This window comes from Sceloporus occidentalis, unplaced genomic scaffold (assembly GCF_023333645.1).
Source record: "Sceloporus occidentalis isolate IW3139 unplaced genomic scaffold, rSceOcc1.0.p SCAF_5, whole genome shotgun sequence".
In the NCBI taxonomy this organism is placed as follows: Eukaryota; Metazoa; Chordata; class Lepidosauria; order Squamata; family Phrynosomatidae; genus Sceloporus; species Sceloporus occidentalis.
This window is the reverse complement of record NW_028316985.1, coordinates 81,916,380-81,935,379: the sequence shown is the minus strand read 5'-3', so window position 1 is coordinate 81,935,379 and position 19,000 is coordinate 81,916,380. Positions and strand designations below refer to the sequence as shown.

Sequence of the window (19,000 nt, the reverse complement as noted above, 5' to 3'; positions counted from 1 at the left end):
ACTTGAACTTCTGATGCATTATATAACTGTCCAAAGATGACTGTAACCTTCTGATCTTTGCTCTCACAGCAAAGGATTAACAGATCGATTTAGCAGGCATGGAACTGAAATAGGATTTTAATATTTTTTAAAAGAGAGGTCAAACTCCAGAAGAGAAAGAGCGAGAAAGTCATAAAAACTAAACAGACCATTATACTTTATGTAAAATACAGTCTTTTGAGCCTCCATTTACTTAACCCAAGTGCTGAAAGAAATAATTATATACGAAGAAACAGCAATGGAAGAGCCAAGAACCCAGTTTGAAGTTGGCAAGTGCAGTACATTAGGAGAGGCAATTTCAAACTGCATTAGAGCCTACTCTGACAAATCAATCATAATGGCTTTCTAGCAAGAAAATAATTATGCATTTTACGAACTAGAGGTGATATTGGGCTGCTTGGATGGGATGTTTTGTTTAAATGTTTTGTTGAGTCATTTTTAAATATCATTGGCTGGCATTACTTTTGCTTGACTGAGCAAAAGCATCTTATTCAAGAGCATGGAACAAGCCCTTTGAAACAACGTTGTATAATTGGCAAGTGCATTGAGCTTGCTGTTGAACTTCCAGTGCTCTGAAGTCTCAAACTGCACTGCCTATACTGCGTTTGAATTCTACCAAAAGTGGAATATACATTTAAGAATTAGGCATGACAACTGATCTGCGTTTGTGGGAACAGGATATTTATTGGATTCTTATTACATTGACACTTGCTAGTTCCAGATGCAAGGAGCACTGGGAGTTATCTTTAAGAGGAGAAGACATAATAGGGCAGGCATAGGACACCTTGGGACCCTGGAACCAAATCCATCCCTCTTGGCACACAGGCCTGGTCCTTGTAGGATCCCCACATGGCCATGCTCTTTTTGGTGGTTTCCTAGCTCTCTTATGAGGTTGTCCCCCATGTTAATGGTTGAAATGCCTTTCCTGAAATTTGGTTACAATAACTTTCTGCTAAAATATGCTGCTTTTTTAGTTCTCCTCATTTACCTGTGGCTCACTTGACGCTGAAATGCAGCTTGCAAGAACGTAGGCTGAGGCTGAAAGAGGGCCTCTATCAGTATAAAAGACCAAAGTCAAAAATTTCAGGCATATCCCAAATCATAAGAGTCAGAGATGAAATTTGAATTAGGTGAGGAACTTTGTAGGAGAGAGCACTCCCCTCGCCAACCAAGGCAATTGTATTGTTTTAATACAAACGTTCTGACATAGCTCTAGTGAGAATTAAAAGAAGACTGATATTACATTTGCATTTCAGCCAATCGATGAGAGATGGTTTTGCTTTCAGCTCCTATGTTTGCCCCATGAAATTCATTTCCAGTTTAATGGAGAGCAAACACTAAATAATCTGGCCTTGCAAGGTCCCTGGCAGGATGAAAAATGAGCATATTTAAGAAGCTAAACTTCAGCCCTCTCTTGACAACAGTTCTACAGTTCTGACCAACTCTGAGGGTAAATACTGCCCTCAGCTCTGCCCTGTGGGATAGTTCATGGACTGCAAGTCCTCAACATTTTTTGTGACCTGGGGTGTATATTCATAGGGTAAAAAGCAGAAAACATTTCAGGACTACCTTGTCATTTGACCATTGCTCAATGACAAAAACACAAATACTTGGACATCTAAACTGAAGTCCAGTCCAGTCCAGCTCAGCTCTTAATAAGACCTGTAAATCAATTTGGAACTAAATCTGAGCTTGGAAAAATTGCTTTTTACTAACATGGGTGAGTTGTGGGAGTCTTATCCCCCAAATTTAACTTTTTCAAGGACTGCCCAGAGCCAATACAAGATGAAATGCCTCTTGATTCAGGTTACTGGTCCAGATTTAGGCCTGCGTTTGTAGATTTTAGTTGCAATAAAGAGATTTGAAAGGGAAAACAAACCATGAAATAAGAGACTGAGATATCCACGCTGAGCCTATTACTTAATCTGAGTAGGACCTACTCTTTACAGCCTGAGGCAGAAGTGCTTTTCTTGACCCCTGAGACACATTAATGGGATTGCACCTGAGGAGTATTGCACATAAAGTGTGTATTCTGCCACTTAGTCGTAGCCCTTTCCCTGATACATTATGCACACATCATTACAGTGCCACTGATGCAGACAAACCTTTTTTCAAAATGTGCAGGAGGCAGGGAACACTTTAGTGGGTTGTATAGTCTTGCTGCGGTCAAGCTGGAAGTGACATGACATTTTTACCAGTGCTTGTTTTCAGCTGGGTTTGGGGGATTTTTTTGGAAGTGGAGGAGTCCTAGAGGCAAAGTCATACAATTCCAACACATTTTCAGGTTGTTTTGCATTATTTGGGGGCATTTTAGGCTGAAAGATTGCATAGATTAAAATAAATCATTCCCAGGGGCTTTGGTGTATGCTCTTTTTGTTGTTCTTGTGTGCCTTCAAGTCATTTCTGAGTTACGGCAACTCTAAAGTGAATCTATCATGGGGTCTTCTTGGCTAGATTTGTGCAGAGAGGGTTTGCCATTGCTTTCTTCTAAGGCTGACAAACTGTGACTTGCTGAGGGTCATCCCATTGCTCTCCATGGCTGAGTGGGAATTCAAAACCTGGTCTCTCAGAAATCTAGTTGAATACTCAAGCTACTACTCCACTCTAGCTCTCAGGTGGCTGGTAGGGCACAAAACTTTGCCTATCTCTAAGCAGATTTTAGCCAGTCTTTTCTGCTACATGATTTGTATCTTTCCAAACCCTATTACATTCTAGCCCACTTCCAGTCCAGTTATACTCGGTATTGTAACTGAAGAAGTGGGTTTATATCCATGATAAAAACCAATTTTTCAGTCATACTGTCTCTAGTAAGTACTTTGGTGAAGGTGAGTTGATGTATTAACTTTTCAGAGAGGGAAATTCTCCCAAGTCTGTCATGCCAGAATCTAAAAAAACAAGCCTTTACTGTTCACTGTGCTTTGCAATCTCCATTTTAAGTGCCAAGAAAAATGGGAATAGGTGCCTGTGCCTTAAGTTTGCATTAGGACCTATGCTATTTCTTTTATATGCTTAAGTGTGCATGCATATGTGTATGCATGTGTTTAAATTAAAATATAATGCAATTGTTTTTCTTCCACAAAAATTGCTCACAAAACATTCTTTCTTCCATTTTTTTGTTTTTTCCCCCACCAGAGAAAGAAGAAACTTGAACTTAAAACATACTTAACCTGAAAAGAAGTCACTTGACTTCAGTAGAACATTGAACTGTACCTTCATAGGATTACAGCCCCAGAGGTATTGCTTTATTAAAAAAAAATTCATAGAGGCAGTTCGACACAGGGCATCACCGCAAAATACAACTAGTTGAATCCACAGGCAACTAAAAAATAAAGAATATCAATTTCTTCCAGAGTAGGAGTTCAGAAAACATCTGAACTATTTCGAAAGTTCTGTATAATTTGAAAGGTAACCTCTCTCTTCATCAAAGAAAGTCAAATAAACTATCACCTTACTGGTCTGCAGCTATTTATCCTCTGAAAGTAATGCATTCATAACTGTTTGCAGGAAGCCACGAAGCTTACGTTAATTTTCATTTAAACTGTACACCAAACAAGTATCTTTCAAGGGAGGTGGCAGCCTAATGTATTAGCCAAAGTGGTAGGACAGAAAAGATCAGAGTATCCAGGTTATAAAACTGGAACATCACTGAATTAACTTTTAAAGTAAAAAGCTTCTTACCGTATTAAAATGAGCCTGTCCTTCTCTGTTGGATGGTCATCAAGCCACCGGGAATAACGCGCAATGGTCCATTCAGCTCTCTTTCATGGCAATAAACGCATACACAAAAAAAACCCAAGAGATTTTAAGAAGTAGTTCATGTACTCACATCCCTGGCATTTTCATGTACTAAAGCAGATTGGTGGAGTTCACAAAAATCTTGAGAAAATGCCTAACAATACGTTGCCTGTAGCAATCCAGAGTATGATGCTTAATAGCATTGAACTTTATTTTATTTTTGGCTCTAGCAATCGTTCTGGAAAAGTGCAGAACAACCAGTTAATTGGGCTCAACTGGATTTTGCTTATAAATGGGCTAAAACCTGTTTTGCTTTGCTCTGTGGCTACTGCAGTCCACTACCTAGAAGCATTTGATTCTCCCAAATCTAGATCAGGATAGTGGTTTTTTAGTCCTTCAGTTCATTTTAGACTGCAGCTCTCTGAAACCCTTGCCATTGGCCAGGCTGGCTGGTGGCTTCTGGGAGTTACAGTCCAAAATTATCCAGAGGGCCAAGGATTCCAAGTTTCTGCTCTAAATCTAAGCAATAATTATGTTGTTACACCGGTTCCATCACTTTTGAACATTATTCTTTTTTTCCCCCTGTTGCATTCTGACTTACAATTATCACTAATGTAGAGGTGAATAATGGGGAAATGCATAAAAGAGGGGAAGGGCAGCTTCTATGATGCTTTTGTTTAAAAATATTACTTCTGCTCTACTGCTAGATGTTACAAAGAATATAAAATGTCTTCAACCTTCTGTTATAATCTTATACAATCAAACCAGGCAAGCTGCATCTTGAATAGCACTTGTTACAGCAATTAGAGATAAATGGCTTTTTGCTCTTGATGGAGGGTTTAACATGAAAAGATAGCATAATCTCATTACCTGGAATGGAGATTTTAATTCAGGTGGTGCCCTTGTAAATAGGAACTGAATAACAGTACTGAATGGAATAACATCTCCCACGGCCGGGCTATTGGCAATATGCTCACTAGTTTGGAACAGCATTGGTCTGCATGGGGAAGAAAGCACAAACAGTATGATACAGTTAAAAGAGAAGAATATTATGTTTGCATTACCATTTATGAGTAAAATGTTGGTCATGGTGGATGGATGGTCATTTAACATTTCCTCTTTAGGTCTCTCTCAAGGGAATTTCCACCACAAAACGCCCACACAACAATGAGGTCTCCATATTTAGCACTTTACTTTGCCCCCAAAATTGAATGATAAGGTAACCGCTTGCATAACACACCAAAAAGAGACACACATGCCTAAACTTTGCAAATGCCAAATTTATTTATTTTTATTTTTATTCTATTTATATCCCCCCGCTTTTCTTTTGGCATGGGACTCAAGACAGCTGTCAGACTCTAACAATTCTGCCATGTTCTATTTGTTTTGGTGTAGTGGGTGTGTAGTAGACATGTAGTAGTGTGTAATAAAATGTGTTATTCCATTGCATGTATTTGGTATGTTGGGCTAGGATGGGATGCAGGGGTTCAACTGCTCTGTAAAGCCTAGAAAGATGAGGCCAGTCTAAGGACTGTGTAGGAGGGTTTCCTTCTAGCCGAGCTCCAGCTTATCACCAGGTTGGCAGATAGAATCCCACAAGCTGGCCAGCCGGAGAAATGAATAGATGGGGGGGACATGTAGAGGTTGTTATGGGAATGGTGTGAAAGTGCACCAAGTTGGTGGGGTGGGATCATAAATTTTCAAATATCTTTATTATGCTTTGATGTGTCCTGATATCCTCAGTTCTAACCGAGACATCTTACTAGTCTCAGTAGCAACTTCTCTCTCTGAAGACTGCAGCAATAAAGGTCTTTTGTTAACCAACCGAAGCCTGATTGTCTGTATCTGGGAGGGAGAGTTTTCCCTAGTTCTGACAACAGCTTACAACCAGAATATATGCCTATGTATATATGCAAAATTAGAAATAATCACTGTAATTTTAATAGGAATGCAATGCATAAGGGAGAAGACTGTCTACAACTGTGCCTGCTCTGTCTGCTGACCAGGCAATGACTCTTGATAAGCAACCTCAAGTCCCCTTTGTTCATGTTTATGTTTCTTTGTCTTTAAACTGGACTTGGATTAGACACCCCTTCAGACATTTGTACAATGCAAATGTGGCCACCCCACCATTCCTTGTTATGGCAAAATGTAAAGAAAATCACAAGGTCACTGAATCTGTCTCCTCTTCTTACTGACTCCAACTTTTTGCTGAGAGGAGATTTTTCTCCTGTTTTTCCTGCCTATTCGGAGCAACGAGATGGAATCAACCCATGATATAGCATATTTCCACCTCCATCGCTGGAAAATTTGCTCCTCCATAAGAGTGTGACTTATCACAACTTGATAGATCTAAACTGGAACCATGGAAAATCCAGACCAAAAGGCAGCAGAAGCCAAGTGCAGGCCCAGCTTTGCTCATGCTGTATAAAAGCAAGCATCGCCCCTGAAAAACAAAATTTGCTCCTTCTTTTTACAGTTGTTTGCTGCTTTGCTTCGTAATCTTCATGCTACCCTATTATTAAATTTCGTAGGTGATTGTTTGTACTAACCGCCTATTATTTTAATTAAACCGTTTCCCAACACTGCATATCAAATTCTGTTTTTAAGGGGGCAAGCCCCCAGTGTGACTACACATCTCATTATTGCAAGACCGAAAACAAAAGCAGAGGTACAATTTAGCTGACATTTGCATGACAAAATTCTCCAAGACACAGAGAAAATGTTAAAGGGAAATGAAAAAAACAACACGTACCAATTTGTTGGTAATTTACATGTGATGTTGCCAGAAGGTTTTAATTAAATTCCCATGCAAATGAGAAATCATCAAGTTTGTTTAATGGAAAAAAATGGAAATTGTGGTGCCTGCTGTTTAGAAATATTCTGAATCCCACTTACCTGAATGATCTTAAGAGTCTGTAGGACTTCCCCAGATCAGACACTCGCCTGCAGAGGGGAGCCACTGCTAACTCCATCTGTGAAAGAAAATGAATTGCTCTTCAGCCTGGGGTTGAAAGTCCCATGACAAAGCAGACAGACAAGAATAAGGGAGGGAAGCTTTTAAATAAGTAAACTTTACAGACAAAAAACAAGGTCAGGCTTCACTGGCAGTGTTTCTGACTAGATGTGTGCCAATTAGTTTAGTGCGGAAATGTCAGAAGTGAAGGCCAGGTTCGTCAATTTCCTGTCAATTAATGAATGGCACGGGCTCATTATCCATGGACAACCAGCTAGCTGTCTAGTATCTTCATCAGTATTGCCTAGATACAGCGATGATTGGCAAGGAATGCTTACATTTAGCCTATAGAAGCCCATGAACCTATTCTGGTTTCCTTTTGTCCACTTCTTTCTATATCTGATTGTTCAGAATACGATGGAGTTTGGACTGTCATTTCCTTTCTGCAATGCTAAATATGAGCCAAGAATAAGCCAAAGTACTTCTTAACATCTTTATTCATCATTGGCAAGAAAAGTCTCACTATCATATAAATGGACAATAGTTTCATGACATCCAGTGCCCCTTCTTCCACCTCTGTACTTCAACAGCTTTAAGAACCTAAATTGCTGGCAGAGGTAGCAATCATGTGGCCTTCCAGAAGTGTCTTCCAGTAGGAATCTAACAGCTGAAGCTGGTCCTCATTAATGTATGGTTTAGAGTTTCCTCAAAGCATGATAATAACATTTAAGAGGTGGCAATGACATTTTACATGCTAAGATATAGGTACTGTGTAGCTGCCTGTGTTTCTGAGAGTGGCTTGATCCTGAATGAGGGATTGGCAAGGTGCTGTAGGCTATATTTCAGAGGAAGACAATGCTATTCCACCTCTGAGTATTCCTTGCCTAAGAAAATCCTAGGAAATTCATGGGGTCACCCTAAATCGACAGGCAAGTTGAAGGCACATATGTACACACAACCCTGACCTATACATTCCTCCCACCATTAGACAGTGACATATGACAGTGAAGATTGGTCGGTTCACAGAAACTCTTAACAATACAGTAACATCAGACCTACTGTTAAAAATGGGAGGCTGATAGTTTCATGTTGTGATGGAGGGCCAGGGAGGCACTGGTCTTCCTCCTCCTTTTTAAGAGTACTTATTAAAGCTGGCAGAGAGAAGTAATTATAAGCTCTGGGCCACAGTATCAGCCCTAATAATGAACTATGGACAGTGGCATCACTAGGGGGATACGGGTGGGGGGTGCAGTCTGCACCCCATGACATCCCAAGGTGGGGGGTGACACCACTGCTCCTCAACCACCTACCTTTTGGCAGAAACAAGCTGTGGCATTCATCTGTGCATTTTGGCTGGACAAATAAAAGTATCACTGGTGGGTTTTTTTATGTAATTGGAAATGGAAATTTTTATTTTAATAAAATATTTTATTTTATTTTAATTATTATTTTAATAAAAATATCTTCAGATGTATTCAGCTTGAATCCTCAGCAACAAATGCTATAGTAAAGCTGTTTTGCTGTAGAAACAAGGGGCCAATCATATATTCATTTATTCACAGATCAAGACCCAACTCAGACCATGTCTACTTAACCCTTACTCATGAGGGAAAAAAATTATAAATTATCTCAGTTCTCCTGGACCAATCTTTTCTATTTTGATGAACAAAGATAGTATCTTATTCCATATAATAGCAACCTAATTATTTTTGCCAGTTAACGTTTTTGCCATTTTTTCCCCTTCACTAATCTGAAACCCATTGTCATCAGACATTTTTGTGCCAGATACTGAAGAAAAAAAAATTGGTTTTTTCCCCTTCATCTAACTTCATCATGTTCATGTTTCAGTTCTTTTAGAATAACAAATCCACATGGCATTTAAAGGGCAAAATATGACTCCCAACTTAACTTGATGGAAAATAGTCCAAATTATTGTAACCTCCACATACCTGGCTTTGTTATACAGGAACAAAGCTTTTCATAATGAGCAGATCATAAGGTATTACTGTTTCTAAATGATACCACATGGTATATATAAATGTCAAGAAAATGCCACAAGTGTATCTCACTAACCTAAGGAAATATTTTGTAACCAGTCCTAAAAAAGTGGAAATTGAGCTATGTGTTCAGTATAAGTGATTATTTTCACCTTTCAAGTATCTGTCAAGCTCATTGCTCTACAAATATCCATGTTTTGTCTGCTAGACAAAATATAGTCCATTTTCCTAACAATTGGGATGTCCTGGGTGAAGTACCCTGCCCTCCAAGGTAAGCTTTCTGCATAGCCTGGATGTTTTTCAACCATCTGTGGACAGATATCTTGCCCACTATTTCTAGGGTGTTGCCTCACATTCTCACTTTTGTATCTTGTGTAATGTGGCAATTTTTTTTAAAAAAATAGCGGTCTTTGAAGTGGTGTCCCAGTGAGATCACTCACTGGTCATTAACCTTATTTATCATTTCTTTGCTACGTTTACACCTCTTTTCCCATCATGAATCTCAAGGAGGTGTAGATGGGGTTTCTTCCCCAATAAAAAGTGACCCGACTCAGACTGGGTCTGAAATTTGGTAGATGAACATTTCATAAGATGCGATCGCTTAGAAAGTCTGTAAATGGGGCACTAAAGCAGAAAAAAAATCAATTTTCAAACTATACTGTTGTTCAGGTTGTATACATAAGAAATCTATGCTCTCTGTATGGCCTTAAAATACTTGTCTTCAAACGACTACTCCTGAATCACTGTTTGCTAGGACTCAGGCACATCATCAGTTATGTGCAGCAGGCACAAATGGGTCTTTCCTATGATTGTGGCCACAAAAGTTTGGCACAGCTTAGAAAAGTCATTTTTGGGGGATATAACTCCCAGAATTCCTAGCCAGCAGGGAAATGCGGGGAACTGCAATCCAAAGTAGTAATTTCTACAAAAGAACTGCATTTGGCCACACCTTTCCCTGCTCTGCAATGGTCACAAATGCTATTTTAGAGCTGCCTATGGAAAGAACTCACCAGCATTTTTCTTTGCTCTCGATTTAAACTGGACTCATCAGGGGCTCTAAAGTTTACAACTGCTGCAATGAAGAATGTAAAGAGAAGGCATATTTCCAACAGCCTTATGGTATTTGCTTTTCTCAAACTCCAATCTAGGCATCTGAAATACTGCCCTGTGTCATATAGTCTGGTGGACATTTTTAGGTGAAGAAGAAAACACAGGACAACAAAGCATCCTGCGCAGTTCAGTGCATGTGAACAAATAAAATCAAAGGCAGCCTTCTTTCATCTACCTGCGCAAAGTCAGCAGCAAGCCGCATCTTCCCACCTTCACCCAATGGCCTTAGCAGGCTGGCGTTGCGGATAAAAATTTCAATTGCTCTCTGAGCAATGGCTTCAGTACTCTCATAGACAAAGTCATAACATTCAAAGTGCCTGAAGTAGTCATTCATGACTCTTGAAATGAAACCCTGGAGCTCCTTCATGTACAGAGAACAAGGGGTGTCTGGTTTTCCTGAAGTGGGTAGTGACCTGCCAAAAGGATATAAAAAAAAAAGGGAGGGCATGTTAATTTCCTGTTGATATCAACTGAACAGTGTTTTGCAACTGTGCTGTTTGTTTTTGTCCCGAGAAAGACAAGAGAAGAGCAAAGGCTGCAAAAACACAGTATCCTTTTTCGGACTGAAAAATAAGGAGCTCCCTCTAGGAGCAGCATCTGAAATGTTTCTTCTTCCGTTGTTGCCTTTCTGACATGACATGCCATCCCTCCACCCCCACATGGAGTTTTTTTTTCATCAGCTGGAAGCCTAACACTTTAAATCTATCCTTTAAATTTAAACAGCCCAGCTGTTGGTGTAATTCTCTAACAACAACCCACATCATCCTAGACTACACATTATGCTGCCAACAATCCAACCTGACCCCAAACCCTCTTTACTTAGTCTCTTAAAAGTGTTGTAATGCTACATCACAGATTATACATGCATTCCCTTATAATCTGGGCAGAATGACCCTAAACTGCAGAGTGTGATTATAAGTAACCAGAGGAATCAAGCTTCCCTCAAAATGCATGCCATCCACATCTCATGGGATTTCGTTAAATAAAGTGAATCAGGAGTCTGTATGAGAATTCTTTAAATGTTAGCAAGACCTCTAGTGTCATGTGTGTGAGTATATTTTAAGATGCACCACTTTAGAAAGGAACATGATTGTGCATATTTTTCAATACAATGTTTGCCATAAGTCAGTATTTTCTGCTGGATTTCCTGAGGGAAGATGAGCACTCAGAGCTGCATCAGAATAGGGTCAAATTGGAACAGAAAACCTGTACACTGGAATGACTAATCATGCTCCTGAATTTTTCAGTCACCACACAGAAAAAATGAAAGGCATAGAAACAATCTATGAAACCAAAAGCATAGTTCTGAGCACAGCTACTGGGTATACACAACTGAAGCTTCAAATAGCTAGGATTCACTCCCTCACAGGTTCCCAGAGGATTAAAAGTGGGCTTGGAAGGCAACCTGTCCTGGAAATTGGATAGAGGGACCATCACTTTGTTAGTTCTGCTGGATTTCTCAGTAGCTTTGGTTACCATCAACCCTGGCATGGTTCTTGTCTGCCTCACTGGGATGGGGCTTGGTGACACTATTCTGTAAAGACAGTAGTCCTCCATGGTGAGATACAGATTCACAAGGTAATGCTGGGAGACTCCACCTTGAGTCTTTTCACTGTTGGATTGTTGAGGACCTCAGGACTGTGCATCAAGCTATTTAATATTCAAATCTGACTGTAGGAAGAGGCTCTATATGCTTAGGGTTCCCGTGCCACCAATATGCTGGTGATACCCAATTCTATTTCTCCTTTCCTTCTAAATCCAAGTAAGTTGCTTTAGTTCTAAAGTGTCTGACATTTCTAATGGATCAAGTGAGAATAACAAACTGAAATTTAATTCAGATAAGACAGAGATGTTCTTGATCAGTGAAAAGACAGAGCAGGAAACAGGGATTTTGCCCGTACTGGCTGGGGTTAAGCTCCCTCTAAAGACACAGATTCTCAATTTCAATGGAGTTCCAGGTTTTTACTATAGCATTTGCACAAATAAGACCAGCACGCCAGCCGCACTGTTAGTGGAAATATTTTATCTGGATGTGATAATTTATGTCATAGTTCCACCCTACTTGGATTACTGTAATATGCTCTAGGTCTGTCTGCCTTTGAAGACTGCTTGGAAATCCAGGTAAGTATGCCACTGGCTACTGGTCCATTTCAGAGCACAATTCCAAGTGCCTGGGTATGACCTATAAAGCCTTACACAACTTGAATGCAGGCTATCTGAAAGAACATATGTTGTCATACAAGTCTGCCCAGGCCTTGGGATCTGCAGGACAGGTCCCTTCCATGGTCCTGCCAACTAGACAGATACTTTTGGGCAGGACATAAGAGAGACCCTTCTCTGTAGTCTCTTCTAGACTGTGACACTCCTTTTTGAGAGAAGCTAGATTTCCACACATATGCTGTTTTTCTGCAAACAGGGCAAGAATTTTATATCATGCAGGCTTTCAAGATTTTAAATGGATGAGTTGCACTTTTTAATATTTTATCTTTGCTAATCATTATTGAGCAATTTAAACTGTTTTGACTTACTTTGTGTTTTAACATTACAACCTTAATTTGTATTTTATATTGTTCAATATTTTACTGGTAGTTGTTTTTATGGGGGTGAGGGGTGGGATTAAACCTATACTGGAAGCCATCTTGTAACCCAGCCATGGGATAAAGGGAGGATATAAATTTCATAATACATAAAATAAATAAATTAAATTCCCGTAGCCACGATCATAATCCTGAGCAACCCTATGTTCTCCATCTTCCACAGTTCTGCAAAAGAGCCACGTTTCTCCAAGATCTCCACACTGATGATGCAAAAATTGACATGAGGACTTAAGAAGCAGCATGTTAGATCAGACTGAAGGCCTATATGGTCCAGCATTTTGTTCATACTGTGGGCAACCACAAAGCATATATGAATGCAACAACACCCTCTCACTCATATTCCCCAGAAGCTGGCATTTAGATGCACATGCAAGTGGACTTCCTGCTCCCTGTCAACCTCACTTTCTCTCTGTACACTTGACACTTTTGTTCATCAGGAAAACATCCTAGTGCAGAAAGAAAATGTTCTGAGCTGAAAGACTCAGTGAAGATTATGCTGCATTTTCCCAAAGACTTAGGAGAGACAATAAAATACCTGGTTCTACATTAATGTTGTAGACATATAACATAAAAAGATCTGTCAAATTATAATAAAATATGGTTTTAACAGGCCTTTGTAACATTATTTAACCAGATTTTCCCCATATATCTAATAAAAATATTAAAACTAAATAATCAAAGTAATAGCCATTTAAAAGAAAATCTCAGTGGAATCCTCTTTTTATATTTCATTTAAAAAGTGCTGTCCAGGTTTACTTTCCAGGCTTGGAAATAATTAGAATAGCATGTGTTTTCATCACAAACAGATTGGAGTGTAGCTGGGTTGCTGAGACAAGCACTTCTCTTGAGAGGTCACTGTGATAATAGAATCTATTTTTTATCTGGTACACCTATCATAGATATGTCTAAGTGACTCCATTACCCAGAAAAGTCTTCCTGGTGCATAGTGATGATAATAGCTTCTACTGAGTCACCAACTGAGTTCAGTAAAGGTTGCACGGCATTTCCCATCAAATCATGGACTATCTAGAAAAGCAATAACCAAGAATGAAAAACCGTGAGGAAAAACATACACAAATCAACAATATGTTTACACTCTCTGAGTTAAATTAAATTATTAAAACAGACTTGATTGACTGTGTAGAGTGCTGTTTTGTGCAATGACACAACATTATGACATATAGTTCTTTTGCTATGACATTCACCAAGCAATATTTCTGAAAATGTTATTTTATTACAAGTGACTGTTTCTTTACTGGCCCTTGTTCAACTCGACATTTTATATAAAGGGAGTTGGAAGAGTTCCACTTAGGTTACACAATATATTTATTTTTGTGAGAGTTTGTATACATTTGTGTACATACACACATATGGGTATGGGTGTTACGTGTGTGCAAAAATAAATATATTTGTTGACTTAGCTGGAATTTCTCATGCTCCCCTTGTGTGGAGCAAAGGGCTGACGAAGGGTCCACAAGGAAAGAGTCACTTAGAACAGAATGATTCAGAGAAGTTTAATATGATGTGACAGCCATCCCTAGAGCTTTATAGAAACTGAAGTTAACTGAATAATTTTTGGTTCAGCATCCATCTGTGTATTTACTCTTCTTTTTTAAATCTTAAAGTGGAAAGAACAAAAACTTTGATTTGTTGAACTGAAAGGCAACATAAACATTTTTTAAATAAATAAATAAGCAAATGGGTCTCATTTTTGAAAAACGGATAATGAAGTGGCTGGTAGGCTGGTGTGTGTGTGTTTGTGTTTATGAATTAAACATATTTTCATACTCTTTAACAGATAATAGACAGATATTAACTATGAACTAAGAAAAGTATCATGACCAAGAGGAATGGTGGGCAGGTGTCTCCTGTTCTCAAGATCAGAGTCAAACTTTTTGATCTCCTTTGGAAGCACAGGTGCCAATAATACCTTTTCATTGTAAGATATTATTTCATATGTTTTCAGCCTGTCCTGTGATTAATATTTTTATAATAGTTTGCTAAGAAGGAAGAAATGTCAAATTTTAAACTTTAAGAGTAACATATAACTCTGTATAGGCTTGTAGTATGCCAGGTAAATTAATAGCAATGTAGACAGAAAAAAAGCATAGTTTAGGCCTGGCTGAAGCCATCGGTTACCAGCTGTGGAGAAATGGGTATTCAAAATTGCCCACCAAATGTCCTGTGTGGATAATCGCCTCTCTGGAATGAATCACTGTCACTCAGTTTTTGAAGTTCAGCAGCAAAAATGGTAGACCAAAGTGACAGTTGGTAGTGCAGGAACACAAGCCTCAAGATTGCATCTGTAGTGCTGCTACTAAGTTTGTTCCATGACCTGCAAACGTCCTATCAAAGCATTGAGGATCATCACCAATGAATTCCTGGCGGTTGCAGGGTGCTTACATCGAAGCTGGAGATTTGATCATGTTTCATTTGTCTTTTCTTTTCTACACTATCTGCCACTGTGTTCTCTGGGAGCTATCGCCCTCAGAGGTCTCATTAGGTCTAATTGAGTGGGCATTTTTTTCAAGATCTGGTGGGTATTGTGATGCCAACTGTCTCAAAAATTTGCATCATTTGGGCTTTGGTAGAAGCGGTTAGGGTCTCAATGTCATGCTTGAAGGGGAATCCCCATCTGTACTTTATTCTCTTGGAGAGCAGAACGGCTGTAAAAGGCTTGAGGGACTGTCTTTTCCATAGTGTCTCCATTGAAATATCTTGGTAGACTGTCATTTTTTATGCCCCTCATAATCAAGAGCCATGACTCTCGCCAAGGTGTTCAAAACTGAAGTTTTCTTTGGAAATCTTGCAAATTGCATGATAATATCCCCGGGGGCCTTGTTAGCTGGCTGTTGCTGCATTAAGGAGTGATGCATTAGTTCTATGCCTGATGACAACAGATTCAGCTTGAGATTTATTTTATTCATCCATGCAAGTATTGAAATTTGTATGGAGGAGAGGGTCACCAATTCTGGAATACCTTTCAGATGAAGCTTTAACCATTTTTCTCGGTTCTGCACATTCTCTAGCTTATTTTGCAGCTGAGAATTTGCTTCTTCTAAGGAGCAAATTCTCTTTTCATGAGGAGATCCCGGCTGAAACGTGGCATTGGCCATTTCCTTTATATCTTGGATTTTGTTTGAAATCTCAGAGATTTTCAAACAAAGTGGCTCTAAAGCAAGTGATTAGTCTCTTTGTAGATCTCTGACCAAATTTTCACATAACTTTTCTAGTAATTCTGGAAAGGGAAGTTCTGAGACAACAGGAGAGCCGGGGTTCCCGGTTCTACTTGTCTTATTAGAGCCGTGTGTCATATTGGTATTTATTGGGTTTCTCTTGTCTGGTTGTGGTTTTGCTTCTTTTGCGGTTGTGTAAAAATTCATAAGTTGATCAGCTGCCATTTTTAATGTGAACATCAATAACCACAGTCTTGTTGATTTTTAAGTTGAAATTCTTGCTTTTATTTAGAGCTAATCATCAGGATTGAGGCAAGCTCTCAGACTATGCGTCTGCCATCATCATCATCATCATCACCACCACCGCCGCTACCTCCACCAAAATAAGAATTATAATAAAACTAATGAGTACATCAGGAAGGAAGAGGTACAGTCAATGTTTATTTTAAGGTGGGAAGAAGATAAAAGGGCAGGGATAAACTGTTCACCATAGATGCGGAGGCCTGGAAGCAACGGCAGCGGGAAGGAAAGCAGGAAGGTAGGAAGGAAGGGAGCTGGGAGGAGGACAAGGAGGAATAGGGGATTTAAAAAACAACAAAAGAAAACGAATCGCAAAATCGGTAGAATGGTCTGCCAATCTATCGATTTTGCGATTAGTTTTATTTTTTAAAATTTTTTTTAAAAGGATGGTCCCAGATATTTTGCCCCGGTTGGGACATATTACAGGAGGAGGATGGGGGAGAGAAAGAAGAGAGCAAAAGAGGGTCCAGTCGGGACCTTCCGAAGGGATGGGGGTGGGGAATGGCTGAAGGGCTGCTCTGTCTTCACTATGGGAACGACAAGTGTGCCAATGGGAAAAATCAATTCCAAACAGGCCCCCTTTTCATAGTGGGAACAAGGGGCCTTTTGGAATTGATTTGTTTGGCGAGGCAGAACCGAATCAGGACGCAGGTTATTCCTCCAGTGGGAATGAGCCCAAGAACCACTCCTAAATGTAAAGCACTGAGTTCAGACCTTTCCAACCTAGTCAGATGTGTTGGTTTGAAACTTCCATCATCAATTTCTGCTATGTTGACTGCAAATGATGGGAAAAGAGCTCTGGTGGAAGGCAACAGACCGATTTAGCTTGTTCATTCCCACCTACCATGTACTATATATTGCCTCAGATGAACCTTCCTTTACTTGGTAGTTAATTGGTAGTTATTAATACCCAAAGTAATGACACAAATACAGATAGCCAGCATGGTGTAGTGGTTTGAGCATTGGACTAGGACACTGGGAGACCAGAGTTTGAATCAAGACTGAGCCATGGAAACCCACTGGGTGATCTTGGTCAAGTCCCATTCTCTCAGCCTCAGAGGAAGGCAAGGGCAGAACTCTTCTGAACAAAGATTGTCAAGAAAACCCTATGATAGGTTTGTTTTAAGGTTTCCACAAGTCAGAAATGACTTGAAAAAACAACAACAATAACACAAATATTAATTGACTGCAGTTTATTTTTATTTTTCAGCAGTTTTCCCATCTGTCTGTATATAATGCGTTGTTGCTGCTGTTGTTGTGTGCCTTCAAGTTGTTTACGACTTATAGCAATTCTATGGCGAACCTATCATGGAGTTTTCTTGCTAAGATTTGTTCAGAGGGGGTTTGTCATTGCCACCCTCTGAGGCTGAGAGAGTGTGACTTGTCCAAAGTCATCCAGTGGATTTCCACAGCCGAGTGGGGATTTTAACCCTGGTCTCGAGAGTCACAATCACTACGCCACATTGTCTCTCTTGCAATGTGTAAAGGTTAAAGGTAAAGGTACCTCCTTGACACAAATGCCTAGTCTTAACCGATTGTGTTGGGGGGATGCTAATCTCCATTACTAAGCTGAAGAGCCAGCATTTTCCGAAGATGACTCTGGTGGTCATGTGGCCAGCATGACTGCACAGAACATTGTTACCTTCCCACCAAAGTGGCAGCTATTTATCTACTTGCATTTGCTTGCTTTTGAACTGCTAGGTTAGAGAAGTTAGGACTAGTGATGAGAGCTCACTCCGTCACACTGCACTTGGGCCTCGAACTGTCAATCTTCCAACCTTATGATCTTCACAATTGGTGTTTTAACCACTAAGTCACCACATCCCTTGTATTATGTACTTACCTTCAAAGCTGTGCTAACTGTTTCTTCAGAAGCTGCTGGAAAGGCACTTTGGCTGGACACCACCTAAAAAAAAATGTATCCAAATACTGAAGCCCAGTGAAGCTACCTCTCAGTGAGTGCTAATATATAGATATAGATATATATGGAAACAGTGGTCCCCTCCTCAATTGTGCTCTGGGTGCCAGCAAAGCCAACAAACACTCCTTGCTACATGTAACTCCGTAGGAGGCCAAGCTTCCGTATACAGGAGTTACTCAGTCCTTCTTGCATACTGGACTGCAGTTCTACAAATAAAGCAGCCAGCAGAAACCTCACAGGAAAAAGCAGATCCTCTACTTTCTCTGCCTGCAACAAAAACCACATAACATATTCTAATCAAAAATAAGCCTGACTGTAATTTCATGACAACAATTATACAATGGATCTCATGTGGCAAAAGAAATACTCTTAATTACACTGGTCCTCAGGGATCTCCATGGTTTTTTAATGCTGAACCTAAAAATCCACCCCCAAGATACATCTCACATCTTTTCTTTGCTGCTGACAGCATTTTTTCTAAAAAAAAAAAAAAAAAAAAAAAAAAAGGAAAGCTAAGGAACCCACACTTAAAAACCCCATCTGTTCCTCCAAAACTATTTCTAAGTTACTCAGCCTTTGCATCCCAGAAGAACATTAGCAATTTCTATAGGAGTTGTGTGTCTTTTAATCAAGAAGTGAGCCAAGCATTGTGAAATGTGTAATTTTAACTAATTTCTAGTCTACATTTAAGTCTGTCAATGATACAGAAATTGCAATGGAATTATATTGTGAAATAAAAAGCCCTGCTTTTGTCTCTTATGCTCCTGATTTAAAACCCCTGACTAGTTAGTATCCAAAAAGAAATCCAACATGTTCAATACAGTCGAGGAAGATCTGGGTCTTCTTAACAAAATCCTGCAGCATATTGACATGGTGTCACTTGTGCCATTCTCCAGTGACTAGAAAGTCTATAGTATAGACCAAGCTGCATCATGTTAAAAAGGGTTCATTTAATCACTTAGGGAACACAGTTGCATAAGATCAAGAGAGCAAGCCTTTGCCAATGAAGCTTCACCCAAGCCAGAGAGGTCATCACAAAGCTTTAGAGCACAGAGGTATTAAAAAAACAGGATGCCAATAAAGATGAACATAGGCTGCAGGAGGAAGAGGTCCCATTGCTGATGGTCCCAAACACACTACAGAAGTAATCCAGTTTGAGACCACTTTAA

At 39.6% G+C, this 19,000-nt stretch overlaps 1 protein-coding gene across 1 annotated transcript in view; it reads right to left on the bottom strand.

Moving 5' to 3' along the window:
* Positions 1–19,000, bottom strand: part of LOC149312387 (conserved oligomeric Golgi complex subunit 5-like) — a 193,779-nt gene that overhangs the window by 5,707 nt on the left and 169,072 nt on the right. The window contains exons 16-21 of the mRNA XM_089524517.1: positions 17,754–17,816; positions 13,357–13,460; positions 10,013–10,250; positions 6,673–6,749; positions 4,645–4,771; positions 3,718–3,797 (exon numbers count right to left, since the gene is read on the bottom strand). Coding sequence (XP_089380643.1) covers positions 3,718–3,797; positions 4,645–4,771; positions 6,673–6,749; positions 10,013–10,250; positions 13,357–13,460; positions 17,754–17,816 — 689 coding nt within the window. The remainder of the gene's footprint in view (positions 1–3,717; positions 3,798–4,644; positions 4,772–6,672; positions 6,750–10,012; positions 10,251–13,356; positions 13,461–17,753; positions 17,817–19,000) is intronic.